This window comes from Temnothorax americanus, unplaced genomic scaffold (assembly GCF_048541705.1).
Source record: "Temnothorax americanus isolate GAGA-0224 unplaced genomic scaffold, ASM4854170v1 Scaffold4, whole genome shotgun sequence".
Classification (NCBI taxonomy): Eukaryota; Metazoa; Arthropoda; class Insecta; order Hymenoptera; family Formicidae; genus Temnothorax; species Temnothorax americanus.
In genome coordinates this window covers 5,270,752-5,297,921 of record NW_027509547.1, presented here as the reverse complement: position 1 = coordinate 5,297,921, position 27,170 = coordinate 5,270,752, and the positions used below count along the sequence as shown (strand labels likewise).

Below are 27,170 nucleotides of genomic sequence, written 5' to 3'. Positions count from 1 at the left end.
GGCGCAGAGATATGTGCGCTACTCTAATGAGCCAAAGATCCGAGTTCAAATCCGACCACCAAAAATCATCGGTTTTTATACAATCGCCACCTCTCGAAAATGGCGTGGCAACCCCCCGAGAGTATGTTGCCACGAGGGTGTACTTTCTCTCTAGCTATAGAAAGCCGATTTGGAATCGACATTAAATTGCAGATCCCTTATATCTAACGCACAGATATAAAAAGGGGGGGGTCTCGAGAAACCGACTATTCTGTTGTGTCATGTCGGTTACCCGTCGTTCCAATAATTTCACATAAGTATTACGATTCTAGCTGTGCCATGCACGATAAAATTATTCTTCTATCGTTTAGATATCCATGTTGTTGTCAGTTCGTTTAAATGTTATTTCGGCTATATTTAAACGATAGAAGAATAGTTTTGCCGTGCATTTTTTTCTTTTAAAATATCATAGCATCATCTACGAACACTATTATGTCACAGAACAAATATTCAACATAAATCCACATTCTTTACAGTTACACCATTCGTATTGTAAAACGGGAATAGGCAATTCAGTAATTTATTTCACATCTAAAAATTTTATCACGTTCTTTGCTATTTTAACCGCCTAAAAAAATTACGCTGCTTTATAATACTTAATGAATATATATTTCGTTTATATTAGATAAGACGTGTTTAATCTGTAAGCTGTTCTTAATTTGACGTATAGACTGTATCGAATATAGATACCAATGAATATTTTATATTTGACTGTTAGCAAATGTCATATTTTCAACAACTTTTATTTATTAAACTTGCTAGTTTCTTATTTTGACTTATTTTTCATAAGGCAGCAGTCACTTTTACAATTTGGCGTCGATATATAGATATTTGATTTGACCAACAGCGCAAAGATGACCTACTTTTAGAATATTTTATAACTGTATTTCATAATTTTGTACACATATACTAAAAAGGGTCTTAACTAAGAAATTCGTAATCGTAGTTTTAAGATATTTACATACCTACTGTATTATATAATTTTACTTCACCTATGTTGGCTCTTATTCGCTTCTTATATTTACTTTATCTTTTTTATTGTATAATAAATGTGTTTTTTACAATTCTCTTTATAATGCTCATTACTAAGATTTAAATATTGTCGTACTTCTAGTGATTGAAGGATGAAAATGTCAGGTTAGATGGCAGTAAACCGTGAAAACTTCATTCTTGTCGAAAGTTTACAGAACCTGCGGTTTAAAATCTTCGTACCGTGAAATCACCTCATCCAACGCTATACTTTCCTTATAAGCCATTCGAGTCTCTTGGCCCGTTTTATCTCTCAACGTTCTATTAGGTTGAGGTTTAAAGGGTGTTACTAATAACACGTCCAACCGCGAAAGAGCCATATTGCTATTAAACTTTAACTAACTCTCTGTTATTCCGATATTTGTCGCCGACTAAAGGTAAATCAAAATGAAATTTCGATAGCGTCATAGTTCGTAATTCCTTACAACCGGATAATAAAATAAAATTTAACGATCATTGTTAGCAATATCAAACTTAAAAAGAAAGGGAAAATAGCTTTCACTGTTATAAATTTATTTCACTATTATAAATTTATGATTTGGCTTAAACATGTACTTTTTTATAATACGGTATGTACGAGGGATTGTAATGCAACTAAAAATCTCTTAAATCATTTAAACCTGCTCTCTTCCTCGATATTGATATAGACCCAGAGCCGTCTAATAATGATAACTATAATAGGCAAATGTTCATTATAGCGCAACTCGAGGACAAACTTGAACTTGTTGATCATCGAATAAGATACTTGAATCACGGAGGCTCTGTATGCAGTAACTTTGTAATAATAGTTCATCTAAAGCTCCTTCAGTACCAATCGATCCTGGTATGCGAGTTAGAAGATTAACCTGTTTATATCGCCCACATTGTCACGATCTCATTTTATGTTGAGTTTCTCGCCGTAATAGATACGTATATAGTAGAGGTCGAGCTTTCGATAATATGTGCATTTACATGCAAACATATGAAGATTACAATAAGAAAGGATCGAAACAGCTATTTGGTATGACAATAGACGATAATGATCTTTAACTCGCGTGGAGTAGGATACGTGACGCGATCGATAGTGTATTAAATGATTCACGCTCATCGAAGAAAGACGCGTGTTCTAAAGACACTTTGCATATGCGCTGCAATCATACGTCGAATATTTTAACGATAAAATTTTCTCCTATAATTTGTCAATTCTTGATACGTTACATGCAAAATTAGAGACATATTATATAATTGAAAACATGGCACATATCCTTATAAGAAACGATGTTACGATTGTATATACGATTCTTTCTTTCGTGCGACTCAGGTAAGTACCTGTGGCAAAGAGCGAGCCTTCGCGAAAACTCGCCTGTCGCCGATTCATGCCTCTGAAGATCCACAACGGCCGCGGCGGAGTTTGAAAGAGATTTCGCGGGGATTTCAGGAGAAACGTGAAAGGATCAGGCGAAATATAAGTCTAGGGAAACGGCAGCGGATTTAATTTCAGTCCATAATTCTTTCCGTGGGATTTCTATCCATTTCTACGGCTGGGCATAGGTTTGCGAATCAATTTCACGACATCGCGATTTATATCATCGTACCAATTACTAGAAACTGAGAGAAACTGATCTTTGAGACGCATTTGAATTGCATTTGCATACGAAAACAAATAATACCAAATATTGTCAAAGTCGCAAATTTTATTTTATACGCAAATTAAAAATAATAAATTTGAAAAAAGATGTAAAAATATTATAAAAATGGAAAATATATATGCAGATGCACTATTTCCTCTTTATTTTTTTAAATTAGTAAATTTGTTTATCGCTGAAAAAACGTATTAATCAGTCCAAAGTCCACTGTACTGAATAATAATAATATAATGTTTATATAATGTAATATTCAGATAAAATATTTTAAATCATTAAAAAAATAAGGATTACATCGGCAGAAAATATTTATTGCATTTAATATTTTATCAGACGCGAAGTTTGAATTACTCTTCGAATCGCGATATTACTGCAATCAACAATAATTCCATAATATCGGAACTTGCGTTATTACTTTACCATACATTTCTAACTTATGTTCGCTAAAAACTTTACCTGAGCCTAACAATGTATTAGTGTCCGTTTTTTTATTTATCAAGATCGTTACCAAGAAGTTATAAAACTTCTTATATTCACTGCGTTGCAGCATTGCAAAATATGCGAGTTTTACTTTTTTCGTACTTACTCTTGCTTTCTTTGACGCGTCTATTAAGCTATAGTCGATCTTGTGAAACTTTATCACGTCGGCGTTATGCTAAACTAGAAAACTGTTCGAGAATGTATGTGACGTAAAACGAGGATCGCTTTTTGCTCACGACGTATTCCAAAAAATAATTGCAAACTTTTATAACTTCCCCGACCCAGTCAATTTCATACTTTTGCTTAAAAGCACGAGGTAACAAGTTCGTTTTCATGAAGAATTTAAATGCTCACTACTATTTCCTTGAATAGAGTAAACTTTCTAACATACTCAATTCCAATCAATTATTTGCAGTTATTATGGTAATATAGTTCGAATTGGATATTCTACATGGCATGTATAGTTTATATAATATATAAAAACATCAATTTTTCTAGTCTATTGCATTATATAAACTTTTAATTAAAAAATTATAATTACTATTACTAATATTGTCGTTATTGTTATTATAATAAACTGATTAATATTTCAATCTATAGCTCGAAAAACTGCTGCATTTAAATCGCTTATTTTTTATGTGATAACAGAAAAAGCTATCCGAGAAAAAAATAAGCGCTACTTGTGTCCCACAAACTTACCACATTTTTCTTTTATCCCTAGCAATTTAATTTATCCATATTCATAACACTTTTACGAAATCGGAAAGCGCTCGATCTTCATCACCTTCGCGGCAACTTGAGGCAAAATCTGATTAAAGTCGATCTCCTCCAATGACAGAATACGTCTCTATTATTAAGAACTTTATCTTCCAAGATGACATTTCATCATAAGAGGTAATCAATCTTATAATTTTGATGCCTCATGGCATGCCTTCTAAATATTAGATTGCCACATTTTAAACAATCGGAACAATCGTGAAAACTTTTTCGAAACTATTTTACGTATACATTAAATACTAAATTTTATGATCTATATTGGATATGTATAAAATGTGTATAATGTGTATAATAGTTTATAATAGGTAACGCAACGTCGCAAAAAATAAGTGTTATTAATACGTTATTTGCAACATTCAAGGCACGTTCTTGCGCAGCGAGAAAGAGACGTATTTCTTGATTGACTGTATTATCCCGAAACAAAATACATTATTCATCATGTTAACCGCGACTTATATCGACAGTATCGTTGCTCGTCACAGTTACGTGCGATCCGAAGCGGCTGCGGACGACCGCTTAGCTAAACGATTTCTCCGCAACTTGTCAACGCGATGACGTACAATCGACGTAGAAACACAGGCATAACACCCCGCGTGAGCACCAAGCACGTGAACGGAAAGTGCATACACGTCAAAGGGAGCTTCGCTATTCGTGTCAATCAGTATCTACGTATACACGTACCTACATGTGTCGCGACATGATCGACAAGCGAACAGGAGTCAGTTCACAGGATTCGATAACACACGCGAGCAAAGACTCAAGGCAATTCTGTGAGAGGTAAGCTAAATTACAGTCTCGGTACTCATGCTTAAATTACTCCGTATCAAGGTCCACGATTTGAAATTCATCAACGTTTGAAAATTGTTAAATTAATCAAAATATAAAATAAATTATATTTTGTAAAATAATTTGTAAATTTGTGCAAAAGCTGCTCTTATAAAAAATTAATGTCTATGATAGAACTGGCAAAGTAATATGATTTCGCCCGTGAAGTGTCCTTAAGTATTTACCCATATAGATAGAAGCAAGAGTTAAGAGCAGAAGAATTTAATTTATTTGATTGAACAATTTAATTTCCATGTAATTAAAAAAATTATAAGACTTGTGTAGATATATTATAAAATATTATAATTTCCAATAGACAAAACAGAGTTGTTTTAATCCCACCAAGTACGTCACCATCGTCACAAATTTTAGTCGCGATTTTCGCGAATCGAATTAGTCAGAAAGAAAACGCTCAGCGGCAATTTCTGTAAGTGGATTTCCATCTCTGCTAGAAATGCCGAAGCTCGTGGGATTACGATCGAGATTCAAGACGTATATAAGGCAACGCAAACTCAAGTCAGTGAACTAAATAATGAAATCGCACCTTGCCAGCAAGCTGCATCGTCCTTACGAAATTTCTCACTTGGAAATATCCCGTAGCTTGATGTCGTAGCTGAGATTTGAATAACGATCGATAATCCTTCTTCCGTTGCTCCTCGATCATCGCGGCATATAGTTATTGGTAAGGAACAGGACGAGGAGATATAATACAAAAATTTGAAATCGGAAATTACTTCGCGTAAAAATATTAGAGAGAGAGAGAAAGAGAGAGAGAGAGAGAGAGAGAAGGAAACGCTCATTTATGTGAGATGTCTCATCGTCTAAAGGCGAAATTCAGAAATAATCTCTGAAGAAAATAATTAGATTCTATCTAATCTATGGAGTCTTTAGACGGGTGCGATTTACATTATCCGATTAAAAGTATACTTATAATCGGTCGTAAAATTTTTTAATTAACGCGAACTTCATAACTTTGGTCGCCAGCAATTAGCATTTTTAACGCGATCTAATTCACCTCTGAATATTCAATCTGATTTGCGATAAATATCTTCAAAGTAGTTATTCTCCTTTTCTATTGTAATAAAAATTAAAATTTTTTATATATTAAAATTTAATAATAATTTACTATACATATGCGATGTAAGGGCACGCACATAATCAACTTCGATATATTATATTAAATTTCCAGACACGTTTAATTACACAAAATGCAATTTATTAAAAGATTGATAGAAATAAATAATCAAATTAAAAGTCACGCGCTTGTGTTAGTAATTAAATGGAAAAAAATAGTAATATAAAAATTATTTTTGAGATACTACACACACACACACACACACACACACACACACACACAATGCAGTCAATATATTAAGTATATCAAATTTTTTTACAAAAAGCCCTATAAAAAATTGGAGAATTTATTGAATAATTCGGGAGAATGTATCCCTTATTCCATTTTATCGGTGTAGCGAATTGTGCTTGTAATTTCGCGCGGTTCGGGCGCAGCCGGTTCATTTCAATTAACGATAACATGGTTTCCTATAGGTTTTACAAAAGAACTAGCTATACATTGATATGATGAGCTCCAGACATGGTAAAAAGTGCAAACATCCCAACATAGAATTCATATCATATAATCTCTAATTAACTCGCGAAGCAGAACAGTAAAACACATAATACGTTATTTAATCTTCGCCAAACACTAATTTTCCGGTGTAAAATTTTGCAAAAATGTATTGTACAAGATTAAATTATTCGACGATACATTTCTAAACAAATACTGTCAGCTTTTTATATGTATATTGTAATAATGCGTATCGACATTTGTATCAGCTTTATTGATTATTTTGTCTAATTACGTATATGATACAAATATACATAATTGTCAAATTTTTTTATTTATAATATGTTATATATTTCGTCAAATAATAAATTGTTCTTGTATATGTGTGTGTGTGTGTGTGTGTGTGTGTGTGTGTGTGTATCGATAAATAATATTAATTAAATTATTTATTATTTATTTCCTATTTATCCTATTTATGGTTTAAAAAATGAGAATTTTCATAATTTTTTGCCATTTCTCCCCAGGTATTGCTAATTTAAAATTTTCCAGACCTTCAGCATCGTTGATGAGAAAGTGAAAAAAAAATGAAAAAACTTTGAAAGCTCGAATGTGTATCACGCACGAATAATTAATAATAGAAATTTATTCTTTTCGTTCACAAGAGTTTTATATATACATTTATTCCAATCAATATTTTCGCGTTTTAACGTTAAAGACATGCAAAGAAAAATACGGACGCTGTATAATCAATCGAGCAAGCCAATCAAGCGGATCGAGATGAAGTTTCGTGTGATTCTTCGATGCGGCACACGGTGCATGGTCGGACGAGCAAGTTACTACAGTGGATCATACAGTAGCCACTCTGAATCTGACAAACCATGATAAATATATTCGCCATGGCGTGCAACAACCGCGATGTATGATAGGGCGCGCGTTGTTCCGGAGAAAAGTAGCGCTGGTACCTTCGTGGCGTGAGATAACGCCGCCTCGTTTCTCACTACATAAACTCATCCGATGCTTACGCATCGATGTCACTTGTACAGATCGAACCGTTTGAAACCTCGTTACTGGCTAACAAGACAAATCGAACGATGATCGGGGGCAACCGAACCAAACCCTTGAGCATCACGAGCATAAAAACGTAAAAATCTACGATAGAGATAATAACAAAATTATAATAAATGTTATAATAAAAAATTGAATCTTGTTCTATTTCGGGCTATTCGATATTGTTTTTTAACGAATCCAAATACGGAGAACGCGCGGTGTAGGAATTTAATTTATACAGCAACTTGAAAAACCAGGTTGATAATCATAAGAACGAAGAACGATAATGGCATATCTTCGTCAAAGATCTTCAAGGCGCAACGCAATTGTATCAACCGGCAGCAAGTCGATTTCGAAGGAGTCGCCTTTCTCGACGAAAAGATGATTAATTATGGCGTGTGTTGCCACATGCGGCTAACCCAAAATCGTCTGTTCTTCGATAAGCGTCACAAATGGTGAACGAAGAACATTGTATGGAAAGAGGGAGAACTTCATAGATAAATGACAAACTAATGATAGAACTTATAATAAAGTTACGATGAAACGTATGACTTAGATAAACGATCCTTTATGTACAACCGTCGTCGTTTTCCGAATGCTCTGTCTCTCGAGATTAAATTCATATACTCGCGAGTAAATCGTTATTTATATTAGATCGTCAAACAGCTAAATGTATTTGATTTTACCCTTCGTCACATATCTATATCCTCATACTCCTTAAACTTTGTTCTTTGAATACGGAACTTTGATTTCCGAATCATTCGATCTGTAGCCTGTAGATTCTGCGACCCTTTAGTCTTTGAATTCTTACATTGTTGAATTCTTGAATCTTTCTTGAATCTTGAAGCTTCATAACAACTGTTTGATTACTTATACTTTTCGAGCTTTGATGCTATATTTTCCTGCTTTAATATTAAGCTCGCTGAAATATTTTTAGTGAAATTTGTATCACTGCGTAACGTTACAAAATCCGACGAGATTCCAGCAGTATAATATAGATCGCTTTAAAGAGTATCAAACGATATAAATTAACCAGTTGTCTTTACTTTTCTTTCTCGAAAAAACCGTGTACGAGTTTACATGTGACTATCTAAACATTACACGTTTTCGCTTTCTGAGTCTATTTCCGCGGTAAATTTAGAGAATTCGAGGCTAGCAGAAACGACGGCCACTTTCAGAAGGATCCAAGTTTACTTCGCTTTTAGTCAAGCGCAACCACTCGCCTGCAATCACAAACAAGATTACCCAATGCCAACGCAAATATCCGTATTCTATAATGTCGTATGCAACGCAATGAAACCCGCGATATCGTTCTTCGATAGACTTCAGAATTAGAAAGAAATTTAAGAGGGAAAGAACTTTTCAACGTTCAGACATTATAAATACAATTTTGGAATCAAGAACACGAACGATAAAAACTCCATACAAGTTTTATACATTACCGTTATTATATCACCGAATACGAATATACTTCTACGCATTGGTATAGCAATCTTTTTACGTCATAGAAATTTATGATACTTCGGAAAAAGAAGACTTTACAAAATAGCCGAGAACTCATAAGTTTATATTTTTTATATATATTTATGAAGTTTATAATTCTTTCTTATTTATTATATAAAATATTAATAATACATTTTTATATCTTGTACATCATCTTAATAGTTTTGTTATATTTTGTACCCAAAAAAGCTTTTTCGTAAAAAGCTTTTATTTTGTTTTTAGTGTACAAGCTTTTTACAAAAAAGCTTTTTATTTAAATAATACAAAACGCAAATAAATAAAATACTAAGAATTCAGATGTAAATTTTGATCTAAAAAAAATAAAAAGAACGTAGATATTAAAGAAAATGAGATTTTAGATATTTTGAAATCAAATTATACTTACAATTAGTTGTTTGATAATCTAAGATAAATATCGATTTAGTTGCGAGTTTTTATATATAAAGATTTATGGATTTAAATAAAGTAACTCGCGAATATAAATTTAATCTCAAGAGCTAAAACATTTAAGAAACGATAACGGTTAAACGTAAACAACGTCGTTTATCTACATCATGTGCATTTCACTGCATTTTACATAAATACAAATAAAAACATTTTATATAAACATGCTGCACAAATATCTTAAAAATATCCACTTGTTACAAAATCGTAACAACGGCTAAGTATACATGCCAAACGTCGCAAAATTTACAGCAATTCCCTTGTTTTTGAATAATTTAAGATAGAAAGGTGCCTATTGTGTTGTACATAGGTCTCCTATTTCTCGACGAGTCCGGAGCTTTCCAACAAACAACGCTTCGAATATTTCACCCGTACGATACCCAGCGATCACTATCAGGTCAAAGCGATGGTCGACATTGTATTGACGATGGGTTGGAGCTACGTTTCCATCATTTACGAGGAAAGCAACTACGGTATAAAAGTAAGTGCTTGATCATAATATCTGATTTTAAATTTATAGGTTGTATTAGAGAGAACGCACTAGTATATATATTGTGCTCAAATACTAGTATATATTTTTCTTTCTATGTATCGTATGATACTGTATATAATCTAAAAAGAAGTACAAATTTTAAATATGTATATATATATATATATATATAATGTTAAATATATAATATATAATATATATATAATATATATATATATATATATATATATATATATATATACAATAGAGTCTATTTGTATGTGTGTTATCATTTCTGTTACATATTTAAAATTTGTACTTCTTTTTAGATTATATACAGTATCATACGATACATAGAAAAAAATATATATATCGTTAAAATTTTTAAAAAAGTAAGTAACAAAATATCTTTCTTATTAATATAGATATTGTAGATTGACTCTGAAAATATATGCGTTCAAATATTCAAGTAAATCTTTAGATTGAAAATGTCTCACTCAAACATAACACTATTTTACAAAAATATTATTATATACAATTCCATCCGCAAAGCTTTCAAGCTAAATCAAATGTTTCTACATAAAAATATAGCAATATACGAATGTGGAATAAATTAATATAAAATTGAAACGACTTTTCTCTGGATAACTGCATATAAATAAGGGAATTTTAAAAAATATAAAATAAAGCTAACACAGGTATTTTATTTTAATGTTCTCACTTCTCAATTAATTACATAGCAATATTTAAGAAAGTATTATATTCTCTGTTTAGAGCTAGATGATCTTTAATATACTTAAAATTTTGCCATTCTTTTTCAGTATCATATCAACATTGTACTCCGTTTTATAGGAAGGTTGCTGACGTTTGCAACACAATGCAACATTAGACTAATAGAAATTAGTTTCCAATTTTAATAATTAGCATTTTAAAATGCATTTTAAATATAATTTTAAATTTCTTAACAAAATTAGATACTAATAGCATTCGAGGCATAGCAATGTAAAATTAATGTCATATTATGAGTAATGCACGAGCTGCGTCACGTGAAAATTATTTCATCTAAATAGGCCTTTACGCGACTACAGTCTGGTAGAAAAACGAATCAATAAATCGTAATACTCACAGGAAATGAACGTGAAATAAACGAGAATAAATGGAAAGTGAACTGGGATTTTATTTCCGGACGCGGTCCATTATAATAATTCACCATGGCGCGCAAATAATTTTGACTCCCTTTTCAACGGCCACCTCTCACCTCGTAATCCAGCGAATATTTAGAGCGTTACGTGAAAATTATGGTAGCTTTTATTCACTCAGTGTACATGCGAAGTACAGTCAAATAACTCGGAAGAAAATCATGAGATTCATCAAATTTTTTTTTCGCATGCAAAGACAATACTCTGGCCTATGTCTATGTCTCTTTCTCTCTCTCTTTCTCTCTTCTTTCTAAATTGCTAACATGAAAATTTTATATACCTCACCAGTAACACGCTACTTGCTCCCAATTAAGGCTATTTTAAGTAGCAAGTTTATTTCACCGAGTCGTTTGATCTTACCGAATGTCTACAGAAAACGAATTTCGCGTAAATTTCACGATGGTAATTGGAATTTACAGAGCGTTTAATTACGATGGGGGACTTATTAAAAATCTTTTCCTAAATATTTAAAATTAGAATTAAGTAAATTTATATATTTATGTATACATTTACCATTTCTTGGAAACATCAACAATTTTGCTTCAAATATTGATATTGCTATATTCTGAACGATATACGATAAAACTTATTTCACTAATCGTTACATACGTTATTAAGTTACTCATTACGTAAATATCACGATAGTGTGATATTCAATATCATTTTATTCATATAACTCTCTCATGTAATTCTCTGCAGCGTATAAAACAGGGACGGCTTGTACATCATCACCAGAATATTGGAAGTCGTAAATAACAACATATATAGCGGACGCGGTAATTTAAAACCCTGATTCCCGTTACAAATTATTACCTACTAACTAGCTTTTTGCATCGAATTGTTCCCCTCGATAGCACAAAGAAATATGGCATAAATACGCTTTTCACAACAATGTTTTTCACGGAAATCGAATAATCCAAGCATTTACGACTCTGTAGAAAAAATATTTCACAAAAACCGGATCTAATTATATCAAACACACACAAACGCTTCTATTTTTAGTAGTTATATATAAGTCATAATGTTGGTTCTTCATAAATTATCCTGATGTATGTGCCAAAAAACGCGTGAATTATACGATAAAAATAGATGCAAAGCTAATAAACGGAAAAAAAGAGTGAAAGTCGTATAGCGCAAAGGATTTAAGTGTATATTCGCGGGAAAAAATTATAACTAAAACAGAAAAGACATTTCCTATCCAGGCAGATCTGTATAGCTGATATCGATAAATGCCAAATTAATATAAACGAACGCTATTTAATGGAATGCCTATAGTCAATTATCCATTTCCGATTTGAAAACTGCGGCACTTGATGAATGCGTAATTGAGAAATATATCAAAGTGACGCGACGCTTTTATCAAATGAAGAAACGACAATCGGCGACCCTGTAATTTTATCGTATAAAAAGCGAGAATAACGCTATCCACAATCAGTTGCGCTCGTGTCATGAAAAATTCATAAACGTCTTCGCGCTGCGACACTTCACCGCGAAATATATCTTCCCATATACGCATCACATGTAAGATATACACGTACCTTATTATTTCTGTAACAGATTCCATGCACCTTGACATTTGTCTGCAATTTAGAAGCTAGCGCGAAAATCTGTCGAGAAACACGTTCTCTTTATCCATTTCCCGGGCCCGTTTTCAATTCTTCTTCTTCGTATTTTCGTTTACACTCGAATAGTAAATTTAAAAAAACGAACTAAAAAATAACTCACCGGCCGATGCGCAGCAGCGGAGTTGTAAGTTGTAACCCTCTGCGTTGATCTGCAACGCAGAAATATTTTCACATTAAAGCGGAGTGTCCCACAAGAGAAATAATCAATATTTGAAGTAAATAATTATCGCGCCCGTTAAATTTTTAAAACGTCATTTTAGCATTATCCGATTTTAAAATGCTATAATGCAAGGAACGATCGCGGCCGCCGCTAACGGCTGCATATTTCCGCATTAATTCCTTTTCGCATAATTACAATCCGCGAAAAATCGCGCAAGTAAAGCCCGGTCTACATAGGCCGCAATCTAACAAAGAGGTTAGGTTGACATGTAGACTGTGCGTGTGCTTGCGTTTTGCGAACTGCGGCCTATGTAGACCGGGCTTAATATTACGATCGTGCGAATAATTGAGACGTGACGTTCGCGCGCGACGTAATATATTCTCCTCTCGCGCGTATGCCGGAGATCGAACTCTTTCGGCGAAATTACACCGGAGTTAAACCACGAACGAATATATTGCACGGTAATGAGTAATGGGCGAATCAAGTCGCGCGCTTGAGAAAGTGGCGGCGGAATCCGCCACGGGACAGCCAAATATAATAAACGAATCACAATTACTCACCCCACGGTCGCTCCGCCGTCGCCCGATGCCTCCCAGGCCCCCTCCAGCCCCTCCTCTCCTCGGTCGTCCCTCCGTTGTCGCATCTCCGTCGACGCTGCACTCACTCGCGACGTTCACGCGCGAGAAAATATCGTCGATAATGATCGCGCGACACTTTGCACGGCACTCCCGGCATTAATCTCGCGACGCGGCGCGCACTTTATTACACGGCGAGGCGACGAAAGAATTACGGCGGAGAAGCTGCGAACGAAGCGATGCCCGTCCGCTCGACGCCCGTCGGCCCCGTCATGTCCCGCAGCAGGCCGCAGGTAGTAGGCGCTAACATGGCGGAGAGAATTTCGTAAATCGCGCGGCCAACTTCACTCGAATCGCCAGCAGCAACCGTCACGTCGCGGTCGCGTCGCTGTGCTACACTTGCTGCTCCCACACCTGTATATACATACTTTCCGCAATTCCGAACAACGAATACGACGTCGTGATTAATTTTACGTATCACGATGTAAGCGACGTAAGAGGAATAAATGTATGAATCGAAGACAAATATCCGCGGAACGTGATATCGTAAAATAATACGATCGTTTGCGCGATAGATCTTGGTTAAGTTAATCTTGCGAGACACACATTTTAACGAGTCGCTAATTTAACATTGTGTCCACCCTCCACGATTGCTCAATATTAAAATATGATTTAGAACGTTGCTGAAAGACGAGAATAGTTTCTGTAGTCACCAATCGAGCGAGTCGCGGCGTCAGTTGATTAGGGTCGTCCGCTCGTGTCCGAGGGCAGCTACATTCTGAAGCCAGAAGCCACGCGGCACGCGATCGCGATCGCGACACGACGCGAGTCAAGTCGACGGTTGAGAAAAGTGAGAGAGTGAGACCGATCATCCGAATTAAAGAATGTGATCGAAAATCAATATTATCGAATGCGATATACCCTCGGTAAATCGTAAAAATTCCGCGAAGCACATGTATTAGATAAACATTCGATATATCACAGTTTTCCGTAATCTGAGCCGTGCCTGGTGTGATTCGCGTATTACCCCGCGGCACCCCGCCCAGCGAACGCGAGAGCGCCGAATTACGGAATTTGAATCGGCGGAAAACACGGAGCGCGCGATCGATTCGAATTCGAGCACGGCTATGAAGAAAATCATTTGGCAGCGGAGAAAGCTGCTTTGCAACTGTTGCAAAATTCGTGAAATTGATTGTGTGCTTTTAGCTTCGGCAAAAATTAAAAGCATACAATCAAATTCACGAATTTTGCAACAGCTGCAAAACAACTTTCTCTGATGATACCGAACACCAGTATTCCCATTATCGTCCGGGTGCGTAATAAAACAATGGCTCGCTCGTTAATTGCGCCTCGATTCGAACGTGTATCAAAGGATTTCCGCGAAATACCAATGTAGTAGAAATATGTAGAAAACTTGCTCGCGCGATATACCAGCGACTCGTTAATCGCAGGAAACGAGATGATTAGTCGTGTTAATTAAACGAGATAATTAGTTGCTGGATTGAGTAGCGCGAAGATGCAAATGCGACGGTACGGTCTACGTTATATATAACAACTTGCTTGCTCGAGGGTCGGCCTGCAAATGGCACAGCGACCTTGTGTATACCCTGTGTACGCTTTTCGGCGCCGTTGCAAAAACAAACGTTTCAAGTTTCAGCCGAACGTTTGTATACACAAGTCGCCGCGTTACATCTCGTACATTAAAACGTTCAAGCAAGCGGATAATTCATTCCGCTTGACGTAATATTAATTTGTGATCTTTTAAACTGGAAAAAGCTAGACTGGGTGGAAGAAGTCGTTCCGTCTGTTGTCGTTTGTTACGTATATTGATGACATCTACGTGTATCGATCCCTCGCTATCCCATTTATCTCGCGCGACTGATTAATTTCCCCGATTAACTAATTTTCCCGAATCGTATATCCAGCAAACGTGACGACCGAAGCAGATATTCCGCGCGATTTAGTCGCTTGAAATACGGTTGAATGTGAAGCGATTGGAAATTAGCATTATAAATCATTGCTTCATTATGTATACTTTCATTATAACGAGAGAGATTTCCTTCGTGCTGCTCGGATTTCAATATACATATATTTCGTATTGTTAAATGTATCCCGAATATATTCTGTTTCTTACATTTTAAATTATGTTGATAAACGAGCTATTATCACGAGCTATATTAAAATTTAGCGTCTGTTTTATGAATAAAATTTATCCTTACCGATTAATAATGTATTTATGTTAATCAACTACCTTTGAATTTTCATCAATTTTGACGTATCGAAAAAATAAAATTATAAGTCTTTAATATAAATTGAAATTATTTTCTTATACATTTTCAATAAGTCGCGGAAATGTGAAATTAAATTGTTATATAAAAAGTATGGCAATTTAATTTCTTTACATCTATTAAAATCACGCAACTTTATCTCTCTATAAAAAATTATGTAATATAAAATTTGGATATAAAAATTTGAAAAAAAAAATACACAGAATGATTAAAGAAACTTCATTTCTCAAAATTTTAGAGCAATTATAATTAATATGCTATGTCATTGATATAGTTAGTTATAAATATTTGTAATACGTATAACGGCAAAATTATCTACGCAAGCATGTGATTTCGCTAGAATTACATATTACGTAAAAAATGCAAGCGACGGATCTATAATAATAATGTGCGATACGAAACATTGATATTTATGAGCAGAAAATTGATTCTGCTGTGTATAAGCGCATATACGAATATGCACATGTGATGCACATATTCGTAACACAGTCGATGCACAGATACGTAACGCGAATTTAAACAATAAATCTTTCGTACCTATAGTTATCCGTAATATTGATTATTTTAATTAATATATTAGTTGAGGGCATAAATTACAACGTTAAAAAACGATTCCGTTTTAAAATAACGAGAAATTTAACACTCAAAAACTCAATCATATCCGGGATTGTATAGCCGGCAATTTGGGGCGTCAAATTTGCGTGATCGTGGCATTAATCACACAATCGTCGTATTTGTGAACAAAACCCGATGATGGATGTGCCCACATTAAATTAATATTTCGCGAACATACGTACGCGACACGTATGAGCGACGTAGTTAACACGCAGCCACATTTTGATGGTACAGAGAAATGGGATTTCGATCTATTACCTCTCGTAAGGCCGCAATGACTGGCGACACGATCAAAAGAAAAGGTCGCCCCTGTTGCCCGGCCGATCAGAATTTCATTGCCTATCATATACGTTGCCCCGTACGTGTCAAGTCGCGTGCGCTTGATAGAATTTACACCACAATATTCTGCTTTTCGAACGAGAGACCAGAAAAAAACGGAACATTATGTTCACACCATAATTAGATTCCTCGCAAAATACGCAAACTACATAACGATCGATCTTGTATGTCCACGTTATCGGCATGCCGGGGACTAAGAGATTAGACGAAAGTTACTCGAGGGTGCGAAGGATGCGGCTTCGTGCAGGATATTCTAATAAACCAAAAACGATTCCACGATTTTTGCCGATTAAAGTAATTGTAAATTGTTCCGAAAACACGTCCACGTACGAGCAATAAAATTCCACATTCGGAATCTTAAACAAATCGAAAGAAAGATAATAAATCTCGATATTTGATATCTAAAACATTCATATGAAACGAATTTGCGAAATATTTGCATGAATTTTAGATATTGCTTTTAAGTGATGACAAAAATGATTACTGCTTTTTTCTGCCTGTGGCAATCATGGAAATATAATTTTTTAATTTTTTCAGTCATTTTCACGCTATTCACGATACTTTGCGAAAGGTGAGAAAGTACATGACGGCATATACAAAATCCGCGAAACACAATAACCGTAAATGTATATGGAAAATAAAGATACCGGAAAGCCCCAAATAAGAAAAGATCTTTAGCTTAATAAATATTTAAGAGTTTTCCTTAAGAAAAACCCATATAGCTTCTCCCTAAACTTTCCTCTCCTATCCCCTTGAGATATCACACTTTATACCTTTCCATGATTCTTTCTTTTCGTCCGTGGAAAACTGTGGAACTTCTTTCATATGATATATGTATAACATATGAGATATAAATTCTTCCATATTTTTTCTTTTAATCAACCATACTTCTTACTTATCGCATTGTTTCTTCCTACTTTTATTTGTATTGTTTTAAAGGCCGGATACAATCCTGATACAAAATTCAATAAGTAAATGTATGTGGCAAAGTCAAAACTAGGTTTATATATAAAGGTTTCTCAAACAATTGTAGGTAGCTTCTGGTTAAGTGATTAATTGTAGGCGAAACTGAGATATTTCCGAGTAATTCTGTATATGCGATAATGTTCCAATTTATTCTATGTCACACGTCTTTCAAATACATTGCTTATATATATATATATATATATATATATATATATATATACATATAAACAATTTGATATATATATATATCTATATATGTAGTACTATATAGTACAAGATCATATCTCCGCTTACTTTAAGCGAGCCAATAAGCAGAATAATCATTCTCATTGTCTTATTCATCGTCTACTCAATAGCGAAATAAATTAATAACGACAAGTGAGTCTAAGATGACTTGCCTCGTCGTTTAATAGAATTCGAAGTAAATACGTGAGCGATTCGCAGAGAAGCTGCTCGCTTATACGATAATTTGAAATCTCCTTGTACAGTACGAAATATCATCTTCAACTCGTAATATCATGAGTAACATCCCAGGTAGCAGAGTGACGTCAAATGACGTATTAATTCCATCTTAATGACGTCTCTAACGTCATTAAGACGTCTTTAGACGTCATCTTGCTATCTAGGATATATATAACACTGTTTAACAAAAAAATACTTTTCTTTCAACACAAGAACGAGAATAATCGTTTTCCGATAGTTTTTTGGACGCCGAATACGATCCCGTTTACTAAATTGCTGTCATGTCACAATTTTGAAAAATTTGCAGTTAAAGCTGCAAAAAAGGAATATTTTGGTATTTTGGTATATTAAAACCACCAAAATGACGTGTTAGAGAAGCTTTATTGCAGTCAAAATTAAGCATGTTATATATATATAGGACTTTCAGCCTTAGAAGGATTTTGTTGTATTAATTAGATACCTGAAAAAATTCTTAGAAACTTGAATAATAAGTCGCAACTTTTTGACACAATATAGATTGTGTTAATCATCAATATCTTTTTAACAATAATTGACACAACAAATTGTCGTACAAATATAATTCTTTTTAAGAGCTGAAGAGTTCTAACAACATACTTAATTCTGATTGTAAAAAAATTTGTCCAACACATTCTATTTATAATATGCCAAAATACACTAAAATAGCCTTTTTTGCAACTTTAACTGCAAATTTCTCAAAATTGTGACCTGATAAAGCGATTTGGTAAACGGAACCTTATATATTCAGCGTCCAAAAAACTACAAGAAACGATTATTTTAGTTCTTGTGTATTTATTTTGTTGAACAGTGTAATTTATTGTATATGAATAAATTTGATAAATTTTGTGCAATAACTATTTGGATGTGTTTCGGTTCATATCTCTAATAACCAGCTTTCTGATATTACCTGAGTTTGGCATTTTATATATGTATACCAAATTCAATTCTCGCGCGAGAGTCGAAACAAGGACCATTATAGCGTCCATAACAGCGTCCTATAATAATAAAGGAAGGACCGCACTCTGAATATATATGCCAGCCAGGTAATTTAACTGCTAATTTATCGCGACTCGTGGAACAATGATCCGCATTGACCGGAGAGTAAATCATGCACACTGGATTTGATACCAAGCACATCTTTTGTTATACTTGCTAACAAATAATTGTATTTTATTACTGCTGTTTTATATATGAGAAAGATTATACAAAAGCATTATTTATTGCGTAAAATCTTGGGAAATAGATAAAAATACGGGAAAAAGGAAATTTTCCTATGTGACTACGTTCTTTTGTATGACGTGACCAATCGATAACACCATTCGCTATATGGGATTGGAAATCAACAATCTCGGCGCGACATACGGATCGCATACGAAAAATGTGCACAGAGAGAGATGGTCTAGGAGGAACGAATCAATACGAGAACATATATATATGTACATATGTACATATGTAAATACATATGTACATATATACATATATATGATGTCATGGCACGAAGGGAACATTTTTCAACGAGCGGTCGAAAGCCAAAAGCGTGGAACAAATGGGGATTTTTATTACAAATATCCATTTGTTCAACAAAGTAACAGAGTTTTTCCACCTAACCATCGAATCTCACTGTGAAGTTTCAATTGCGTGATTTATTTCGTGATTAATAGAGCGAAACAATCTCAAAAATGCAAATTTAACTAAATTTCATCACTTCTCTATCATAAACCGATGTTCTATTGTACATTTATCAGAAGACATACATTTCTACAACAGTATAGGAAAATCGTGACCAGAACTGTTATATAATAAAATAATATCGAATGTTAAAATGTTTAAAATTTAAATTCGACAAATATTATTCATAAGATATCTAATGATTTGATCGTTGAGAACTTTTTGCCACGAACGTGCTGTTTCCAAACATGGAACAGCAACAACATTTTTAATGATTTATGTTCACGTCTTTAAGATTTTAGATCTCAATACAGCGATCTCTATTATTTAACAATCATGATTTTTTGTATAGCTTAAAAGGAAGGAATCTCTAATAGATGTTCCATTTAAGTCTCTATTTTTCCATTAAGATACATTTCCTTCCCGCCCTTCTATTCATTCTTTGTTACGCCCATTTTTCTTCTAAAAGACCTCAAAGCACTACGTAACGCAGCTCGATGAAGGTTACGAACGGGCCCGCATTAGACACGATGCATTGTTGAAAACATCTTCGAGAAAATGCATCCCTTTCTATCTCTCTGCGTTCCAGGCTTTCGAGGAACTCGAGGAACTACTAGGCAGATATAACATATGTATCGCCGTCAAAGAAAAGTTGGTGAAGGACTCCGGAGTCGCCAAGGAGGTCGCCTACGACAACATAGTTTTAAAGTTGCTGACAAAACCACGAGCGAGAGGTAAAAACAAGATTTAATTACAACAAGTTTTATTTACAAAGCAAAGTGTAGAAAACATGCAAAAATTATTATTTCTTATTGTTCTCTTTTTTTTCTCATGATTATAATTGCTCAATAGAACAATGCACTTATTTACTGAATACGTTATATGTATCACAGCACATCGCATGTACGTGTGTGTCTGTATATACATATGTCATAAGGCGCAATCTTTGATTTAGAACCCGTTTTAAAGTGTTAATCCAAGATACATGACAAATTCTCTCTTATTCTCTCTCACTCTTTTCTCTCCTAAATTATAAATCCGATATATACCGACCTGTGAATAAGCCGTGAAACGTTTCTTCGATAATCGGCTTTTCGATGAGCTAAATGGCATTAAAAAGGATTTATATTTAAATTATTGTCACGCCCTCATCCCAATGGTCCATTCGCAACACACCGCTCTTCTAGTCAACGTAAATTATCTTAAAATACAAACGAATCTCGAACGTGGGAAAGATACCAGTTACGAAATAGTATCGTATCGATGCTGAATGCAACAAAGACTCCGACTTTATTTGATCCGCTTCAGAGTGACGAAATGGATTCATTATCGAAATGGAAACGCGACTCGTTCCAGACTGTGTCAGATGCAATGCGAAACTTGTTGAAAATCTGCAGAACTCACCTAACTCCTCCACTTCTTCCAAGCAAGACGAGCGAGCATTAAATTCTTGGCTTTCTTTGCAAGTAGTAAAACAAGCGGCGGTTTAGATTACAGTTTTAACTGAATATTTGTACAAGTACATCTTCGAGTAATCTATTAAGGAAATGATTTGAAAAATATTTCGATGCACAGGAAAAATATTAAAATTAAACCATCTCTTTTAATAACTGTATTATTTTAAATAATTTTGTGTTCAAAGCCAGTAAAGGGAGGTAACACTGGCATTTGCAATTCATTTTAACCAACGGAACGAGCTACCCTTCAATTACGATATCAGTATTTATACATTTTCGATAAAAAGTAAAATAACACATGAAGAGAAAATTACGATCAAATTACGATGAATATCAATTTTATAATGAGCTTATTTAAATATTATCTTATGTTACCTGAGAAAGATAAGATAAATAAAATTTAAACCGTACTATATTTATACGTGTCATTAATAAAACATGAGTTTTTCGATATAACTGTTACGCTTCGCGAGAAAAATCAAATGCGAGATGACAGACACGAATGATGGAGAAATGAGCGAGCATCCATTCCGCAGCAGCGAAATAAGAAATGGGGCAAAGTGAAAACGACTGTAAGGCGCATAAAAATTATGGTGTTGTCAGATAACTCTTTTCGCGTACGCTCTACCCGCATATGTACATAAAGAAGAAATATAATTAATGGCACAACGCTCTCTATCCACGTTGGAACGGTAATCTCGTTTTAGGGAAACAGAATTTAGCGACTCCGCGTCTGACAAGCGAGGCATGCTTTCTTCCCTACCTCAGACGAATAAATATTTCATCCATTTAATCCATTCAACACGGTCCTGAACCTTGAGATCCCTCCCGAGACGACGATTTTTAGAATCTTTCGTACTTGAATAACTTTCGACCAACATTTTTTTATAAATAATTCACATTTTCTCTCTCAAAGAGATATTTTTTTAAAGAGCTAACGTTGAGAGATTAAACGGTTCGTTAATATACGATCCCGTTCGAGAATACTTTTCTCTCTGTACGAGTTATTATTAGGTCAAGAGAGATATATACAGTGAAACAGAGAAAAAAAGAGAGAGAGAGAGACAGAGGAAAATATATAGAAGCCAGAACATCCCACAAGCAACAAACTGGGTATACAATGTATATTACCGTAACGGAAGTAATTATATTTTCGAACAGAATAGATGCAAAATTTTTACGCGTTTAGTTATTATTGTTATGATTGATAAATAAAATTAAGGTAATCTATTAGAAGTATTTTTTAAATATATATTAAATATATATATATCTATATATATATAATTCTCAAGAATTCTGTCCTTTGTTAAAATACGATTGTCGCGATCGAGAAGATAAATGTATATCTATAAGATTTTTTCTCAAACGTAAGTACCCTTACTTCTTCGATTCACAACAATTCGAATCTAAAATACCAATTTTATTCGAGAAAAGCAAATGTAACCTCGGCAAGAAAGATATCTGATTGTTTGAAATATACTATACTCCGTATCTACTATACTTCGAAGAGAAAAAAGTACCTCGCGATAAACATCTATTTTATGCAGAATTTCCTCGTGTAGACCCTTTGATAACCAAATCGTTTTCGATTGTGAAAGGTCGACCTTACGCTTCCTTTTACGCTCTCATCGATTCCTGCCTGTATAATCTTGATTCCCATGAGAATCACCGGTCGCGACATGAGATGTTTCATTGGCACTTTTTCAATAAAAGCTCGAACTCCTCTCATTTCGGGAGAATTTTTGCGATGCCGACAAGTTGTACGATAAAATAAAACCAAACGTAAAGATTTCTTTACCGCGATAATGAGGATGAGACACGAGATGAGAGAGCATTATGCCGCATGCAACTTTATGCGCCGCAGGCGATGTTTCCACGAGAAAATTTCCTCGACTTGTACTGCCGCAGGTTGCATTATCTTCGGCTCTGACCAAGAAGTCGCCGGGGTCATGAGGGCGGTCAGGCGTTGTAAAGCGACCGGCGTTTTTTCCTGGATCGGAAGCGACGGCTGGAGTGCAAGAGGATTAGTGAGTAACGGTAACGAGCCAGAAGTCGAGGGTACTCTATCCGTCCAACCCCAGGCGAATCCCGTTAAGGGTTTCGAAGAGTACTTCCTCAACTTGACCGTCGAGAACAATCGGAGGAACCCGTGGTTCGTCGGTAAGAGGACGCCCAAAGGATGCTGGATCTACGATAAGAACAGAACTTAGTGAATTCTAGCTTGCACAGCAAACGTAATGTACACGTGATATGCATTCGCACATACACCTGCAGTTGCTAGTGAGAAGTTTACTTCGTTTACTTCAATATACGTCGATATATGTCGACAAACTTGAACTTACAATGCTTACACAAACGCCAGCTTGCTAACAAGTCGATTGTCACCTAACAGTCCTAATATTTTCCTATCAACGTGTTCGCTATCATCGGCTGCCGGACAAAATAATCGAAGCACAGTAATTCTGCTCACGATATATTCTTATTACTTCTTATATATCTTTACGTATTGCGTAATTTTTTTTTACTAAAATAAAAAAGTATTACGTACAATATTTCCTTAAAATTGCAATTTTTCTCTCGTTAATAAAATATAACCTTGTTTCGCTAAGTTGTTCCGAGTCAATCCATATCGAGTTACCTGAAATAATAAAAACCAAGTTTTCATGTTGATTCCAGAATTTTGGGAAGACCATTTTAAATGCCGATATCCAAACTCGCCTCGGACACGATATAACACAAATTACACGGAAACTTGCACGACAAAAGAACGTCTCACCAAGCAGAATACGGCTTTCGAGGACCAACTACAATTTGTCTCCGATGCAGTAATGGCATTCGCTTACGCTTTTCGGTAATTGGAAATTTCTCTTTAACAGATTGGACAACTTTTTAAAAATTTTCGTATATGCGTGTGTATATGTATTGAGAAAATTGTGAGAACAAAATATGCTATTCTTCTTTCTGTCAGAGATATGCATCGTGACCTTTGCCAGGGAAAGGCAGGGTTGTGCGATGAAATGAAACCGACTAAAGGAACAACGCTTTTGCAATACCTGCGCAAGGTGGATTTCGAGGGTAAGCTGACAAAGCGTTTCCTTTAGAAAAGGTTTTAAAGTGCGATTCTAGTCATTGGAATTTTTATTGTAAATCGATACGACGTGTCTATCTAGTATCTACTATTCCACTCGATGCTCTCGCGTAAAATAAAATTAAATAAAAGAGATGATACATACTTGGATTATATTACTGTAATTAGCTACTTATATGTCTCGATCAAGTTTTCATGGTACTCATAGGCGATCGAACGACTACGTTTAAGGTCTAAGCGGAGACAAGTTTAAATTCGACAAGGACGGCGACGGACCAGCGCGATACAACATCATACATTTCAAGCAAACCGAACCGGGCAAGTACAAGTGGATTCGCGTGGGCAAATACCTGGAAGGCGAGCTGCGACTAAACATGTCAGGTAAGCTCGTATATTTTCATATTGTGAGACACGTCCTATCGCGCTTGGACGTGTCCATTCTATAATATTCTATTAGGTACTGTCCGTACGTTCTGTTCCATAGATCATCGCCGTACATGTATTTGTTTTAGAAATCCAATTTAAGCTCGGACATCCTCAACCACCCGTGAGCGTGTGTTCCTTGCCTTGCGAGGTCGGTCAAGCAAAGAAATATGTCGAGGGTGAGAGATGCTGTTGGCATTGCTTTAATTGCACTCAATATCAGGTACGTGAACGACGTGATGTTGTTAAGGAGATAATTAACCGCCTGCTTATATTTAATATTTTACTCGCTCTTTTTTATTTTTAATAAAAGAACAATATATCCTCGAGTCGCAATAATGAAAAAAATGTCTAGTTTTTAACACGCATTTATTTAGCAAATATTTCGCGATATAATAGGTTTCGAAATGTATCACATATTGCTTTTGCCCAAGTTCTCGTGAATGCGTGTCAGATGGAGATAAAATATATTTATGTGATTTCTTTTATAGCGTGTTGAATGATTCGTCCGTTTATATACTCCTATCTTTTCATAACTTCTTTATACCGTTTTGTGTTATATGGGAAAAAGTAATAAGATTCTTTTACGAATAATAACACATAATATTTTAACGCGACAGAATAATCTGCATATCTCAGGGAAAAAAAGATTAGAATGCATTGATAATCGCGGTGTAAAAAAATTGCTGATGCAAAAAGGATAGGACTTAAATTACATATAAATGATATGACGTTGCAAACTGAATCTCACTAGATAAGAAAATATCTAATTCAACTATTTTATATTTTAAGAATTTTACTCTGTTGCTCAAGTAGATACGGGATTCCAACGACGAGACGCAGTGCAGTCAGTGTGAACGAGGTACGCTGCCGGATGAAACACATTCGATGTGCCAGGATGTTCCGGAAGAGTTCCTACGTCCGGAAAGTGGTTGGGCAATAGGTGCGATGTCTTTCTCTGCCACGGGAATTTTGGTAGGTATCTCTCGTATTCTTCCCAAGATTATTTTCCTGAAATAGAGAGTTCTTGAATCACTTATATTTCGCTTATATCTCAAAATGCAATAATCATATCACGTGTTTTATGTATAGTCGTTTTACATGATTTGGTCACATATGTTTTGTGTGAAAAAAAAAAACAGGTGACATTATTTGTCTGCGGCGTTTTCCTCAAGCACAACGACACGCCTGTCGTACGCGCGTCTGGGCGAGAACTGTCTTACGTTCTTCTCTTGGGAATTCTACTCTGTTACCTCGTCACATTCACTCTGATATTCAAACCCACGCACATTGTCTGCGGTATTCAAAGGTAAAAAAAAGACCCTATGAATCTTTTCGGGTGTATTTTCTACGAGTTTCTGACGCGACAGCATTAATCTCTTTGTTCCTGCCAGACTGTTACAGTTAAGTCGGTAAATTACATTTCTCGCGTACGATCAATGCTGTCCAAGTAACAGTGGCAGTTTTACTAGTTTTACATGGTTCAAGCAGAATCTACGTCCTTATTTTCCTACTTTCTTTTTAATACAATTTATCACGGTACAGTGAGAGTGCAAAAAATTTCCCTTAAACAATATCGCGTGGCGGAAACGGAGGTAAAAGTTTAGAGAAAAGTAACATAATGAAATTTTATCTTTACATGCATCGAGCTAGAACCAGAACTAGAAGTACGAATGATGCGGAGAAAGCATTTCTTAATATAATACTTGTTGAGAAAAACGGAGATACCTTTTTTTATTTCTGCTGACAGATTCGCCGCAGGCTTCTGCTTCACGGTAGTATACGCAGCTTTATTAACGAAGACCAATCGAATCTCAAGAATCTTCAACGCCGGGAGTGCAAAGAGGCCATCCTTCATATCACCGCGGTCGCAACTTATTATCTGCTCCGGATTGGTATCCGTGCAGATCTTAATTAATATAGTTTGGATGATCATCGACCCTGCTAGAGCGATGCATCATTATCCCACGATGGAGGACAATCTACTCGTGTGCAACAACTACATCGACACCAGCTATATGATCGCGTTTACATATCCCATAATATTAATAATTGTGTGTACAATCTACGCCGTCCTCACGAGAAAAATTCCAGAAGCTTTCAACGAGAGCAAGCACATCGGTAAGTTTATCTTTTTATCGCGATATCCGTGTTCTTACACCACGTTATGCATATTTTGTTATATTCATACTACGTGTTACGTGTTCTTTCGCAATTAAAAAAAAACCTCGATAAAGAATAAAAATAAACACAGTATTGTGTTCTTTTTTACATACGCCATGTAGATGCAATATTAATGCATTGCAATGCTGTGTCCAGCACTTGTCATGACAAATACAGCTTGCTGAGAAAAAAAAGAAATAATAAGAGTAATATTCGGATAAAGATCATGTATGTATGCAATTGTAATATTAAAAGATGGAGATTTAACATGAAATGAAAGATGCTGTATCTCTCACGTCTATGATAATGATAACGACGCGCA

The 27,170-nt window shown here is 35.0% G+C and overlaps 2 protein-coding genes across 8 annotated transcripts in view; one reads left to right on the top strand and one right to left on the bottom strand.

Moving 5' to 3' along the window:
- LOC143902387 (UNC93-like protein) overlaps positions 1 to 13,645 on the bottom strand; it is a 126,339-nt gene extending 112,694 nt beyond the window's left edge. The window contains exons 1-2 of the mRNA XM_077415247.1: positions 13,347 to 13,645; positions 12,727 to 12,775 (exon numbers count right to left, since the gene is read on the bottom strand). The gene's annotated coding sequence lies outside the window, so the exon portion shown is untranslated. The remainder of the gene's footprint in view (positions 1 to 12,726; positions 12,776 to 13,346) is intronic.
- Positions 1 to 27,170, top strand: part of Glurb (metabotropic glutamate receptor B) — a 124,155-nt gene that overhangs the window by 93,162 nt on the left and 3,823 nt on the right. For 6 of the 7 annotated variants that reach the window (XR_013258342.1, XM_077415226.1, XM_077415225.1 and 3 more), the window contains 10 exons: positions 9,644 to 9,814; positions 20,307 to 20,451; positions 23,083 to 23,334; positions 23,851 to 24,025; positions 24,143 to 24,249; positions 24,494 to 24,643; positions 24,775 to 24,908; positions 25,502 to 25,660; positions 25,828 to 25,994; positions 26,436 to 26,806. Coding sequence is in view for 6 of the 7 variants with exons in the window: in XM_077415226.1 (XP_077271352.1) it covers positions 9,644 to 9,814; positions 20,307 to 20,451; positions 23,083 to 23,334; positions 23,851 to 24,025; positions 24,143 to 24,249; positions 24,494 to 24,643; positions 24,775 to 24,908; positions 25,502 to 25,660; positions 25,828 to 25,994; positions 26,436 to 26,806 (1,831 nt within the window). In the remaining variant the exon portion in view is untranslated. Of the gene's footprint in view, positions 1 to 9,643; positions 9,815 to 20,306; positions 20,452 to 23,082; positions 23,335 to 23,850; positions 24,026 to 24,142; positions 24,250 to 24,470; positions 24,644 to 24,774; positions 24,909 to 25,501; positions 25,661 to 25,827; positions 25,995 to 26,435; positions 26,807 to 27,170 lie in introns of those variants that run through there. The other variant, XM_077415227.1, reaches the window with a different exon arrangement.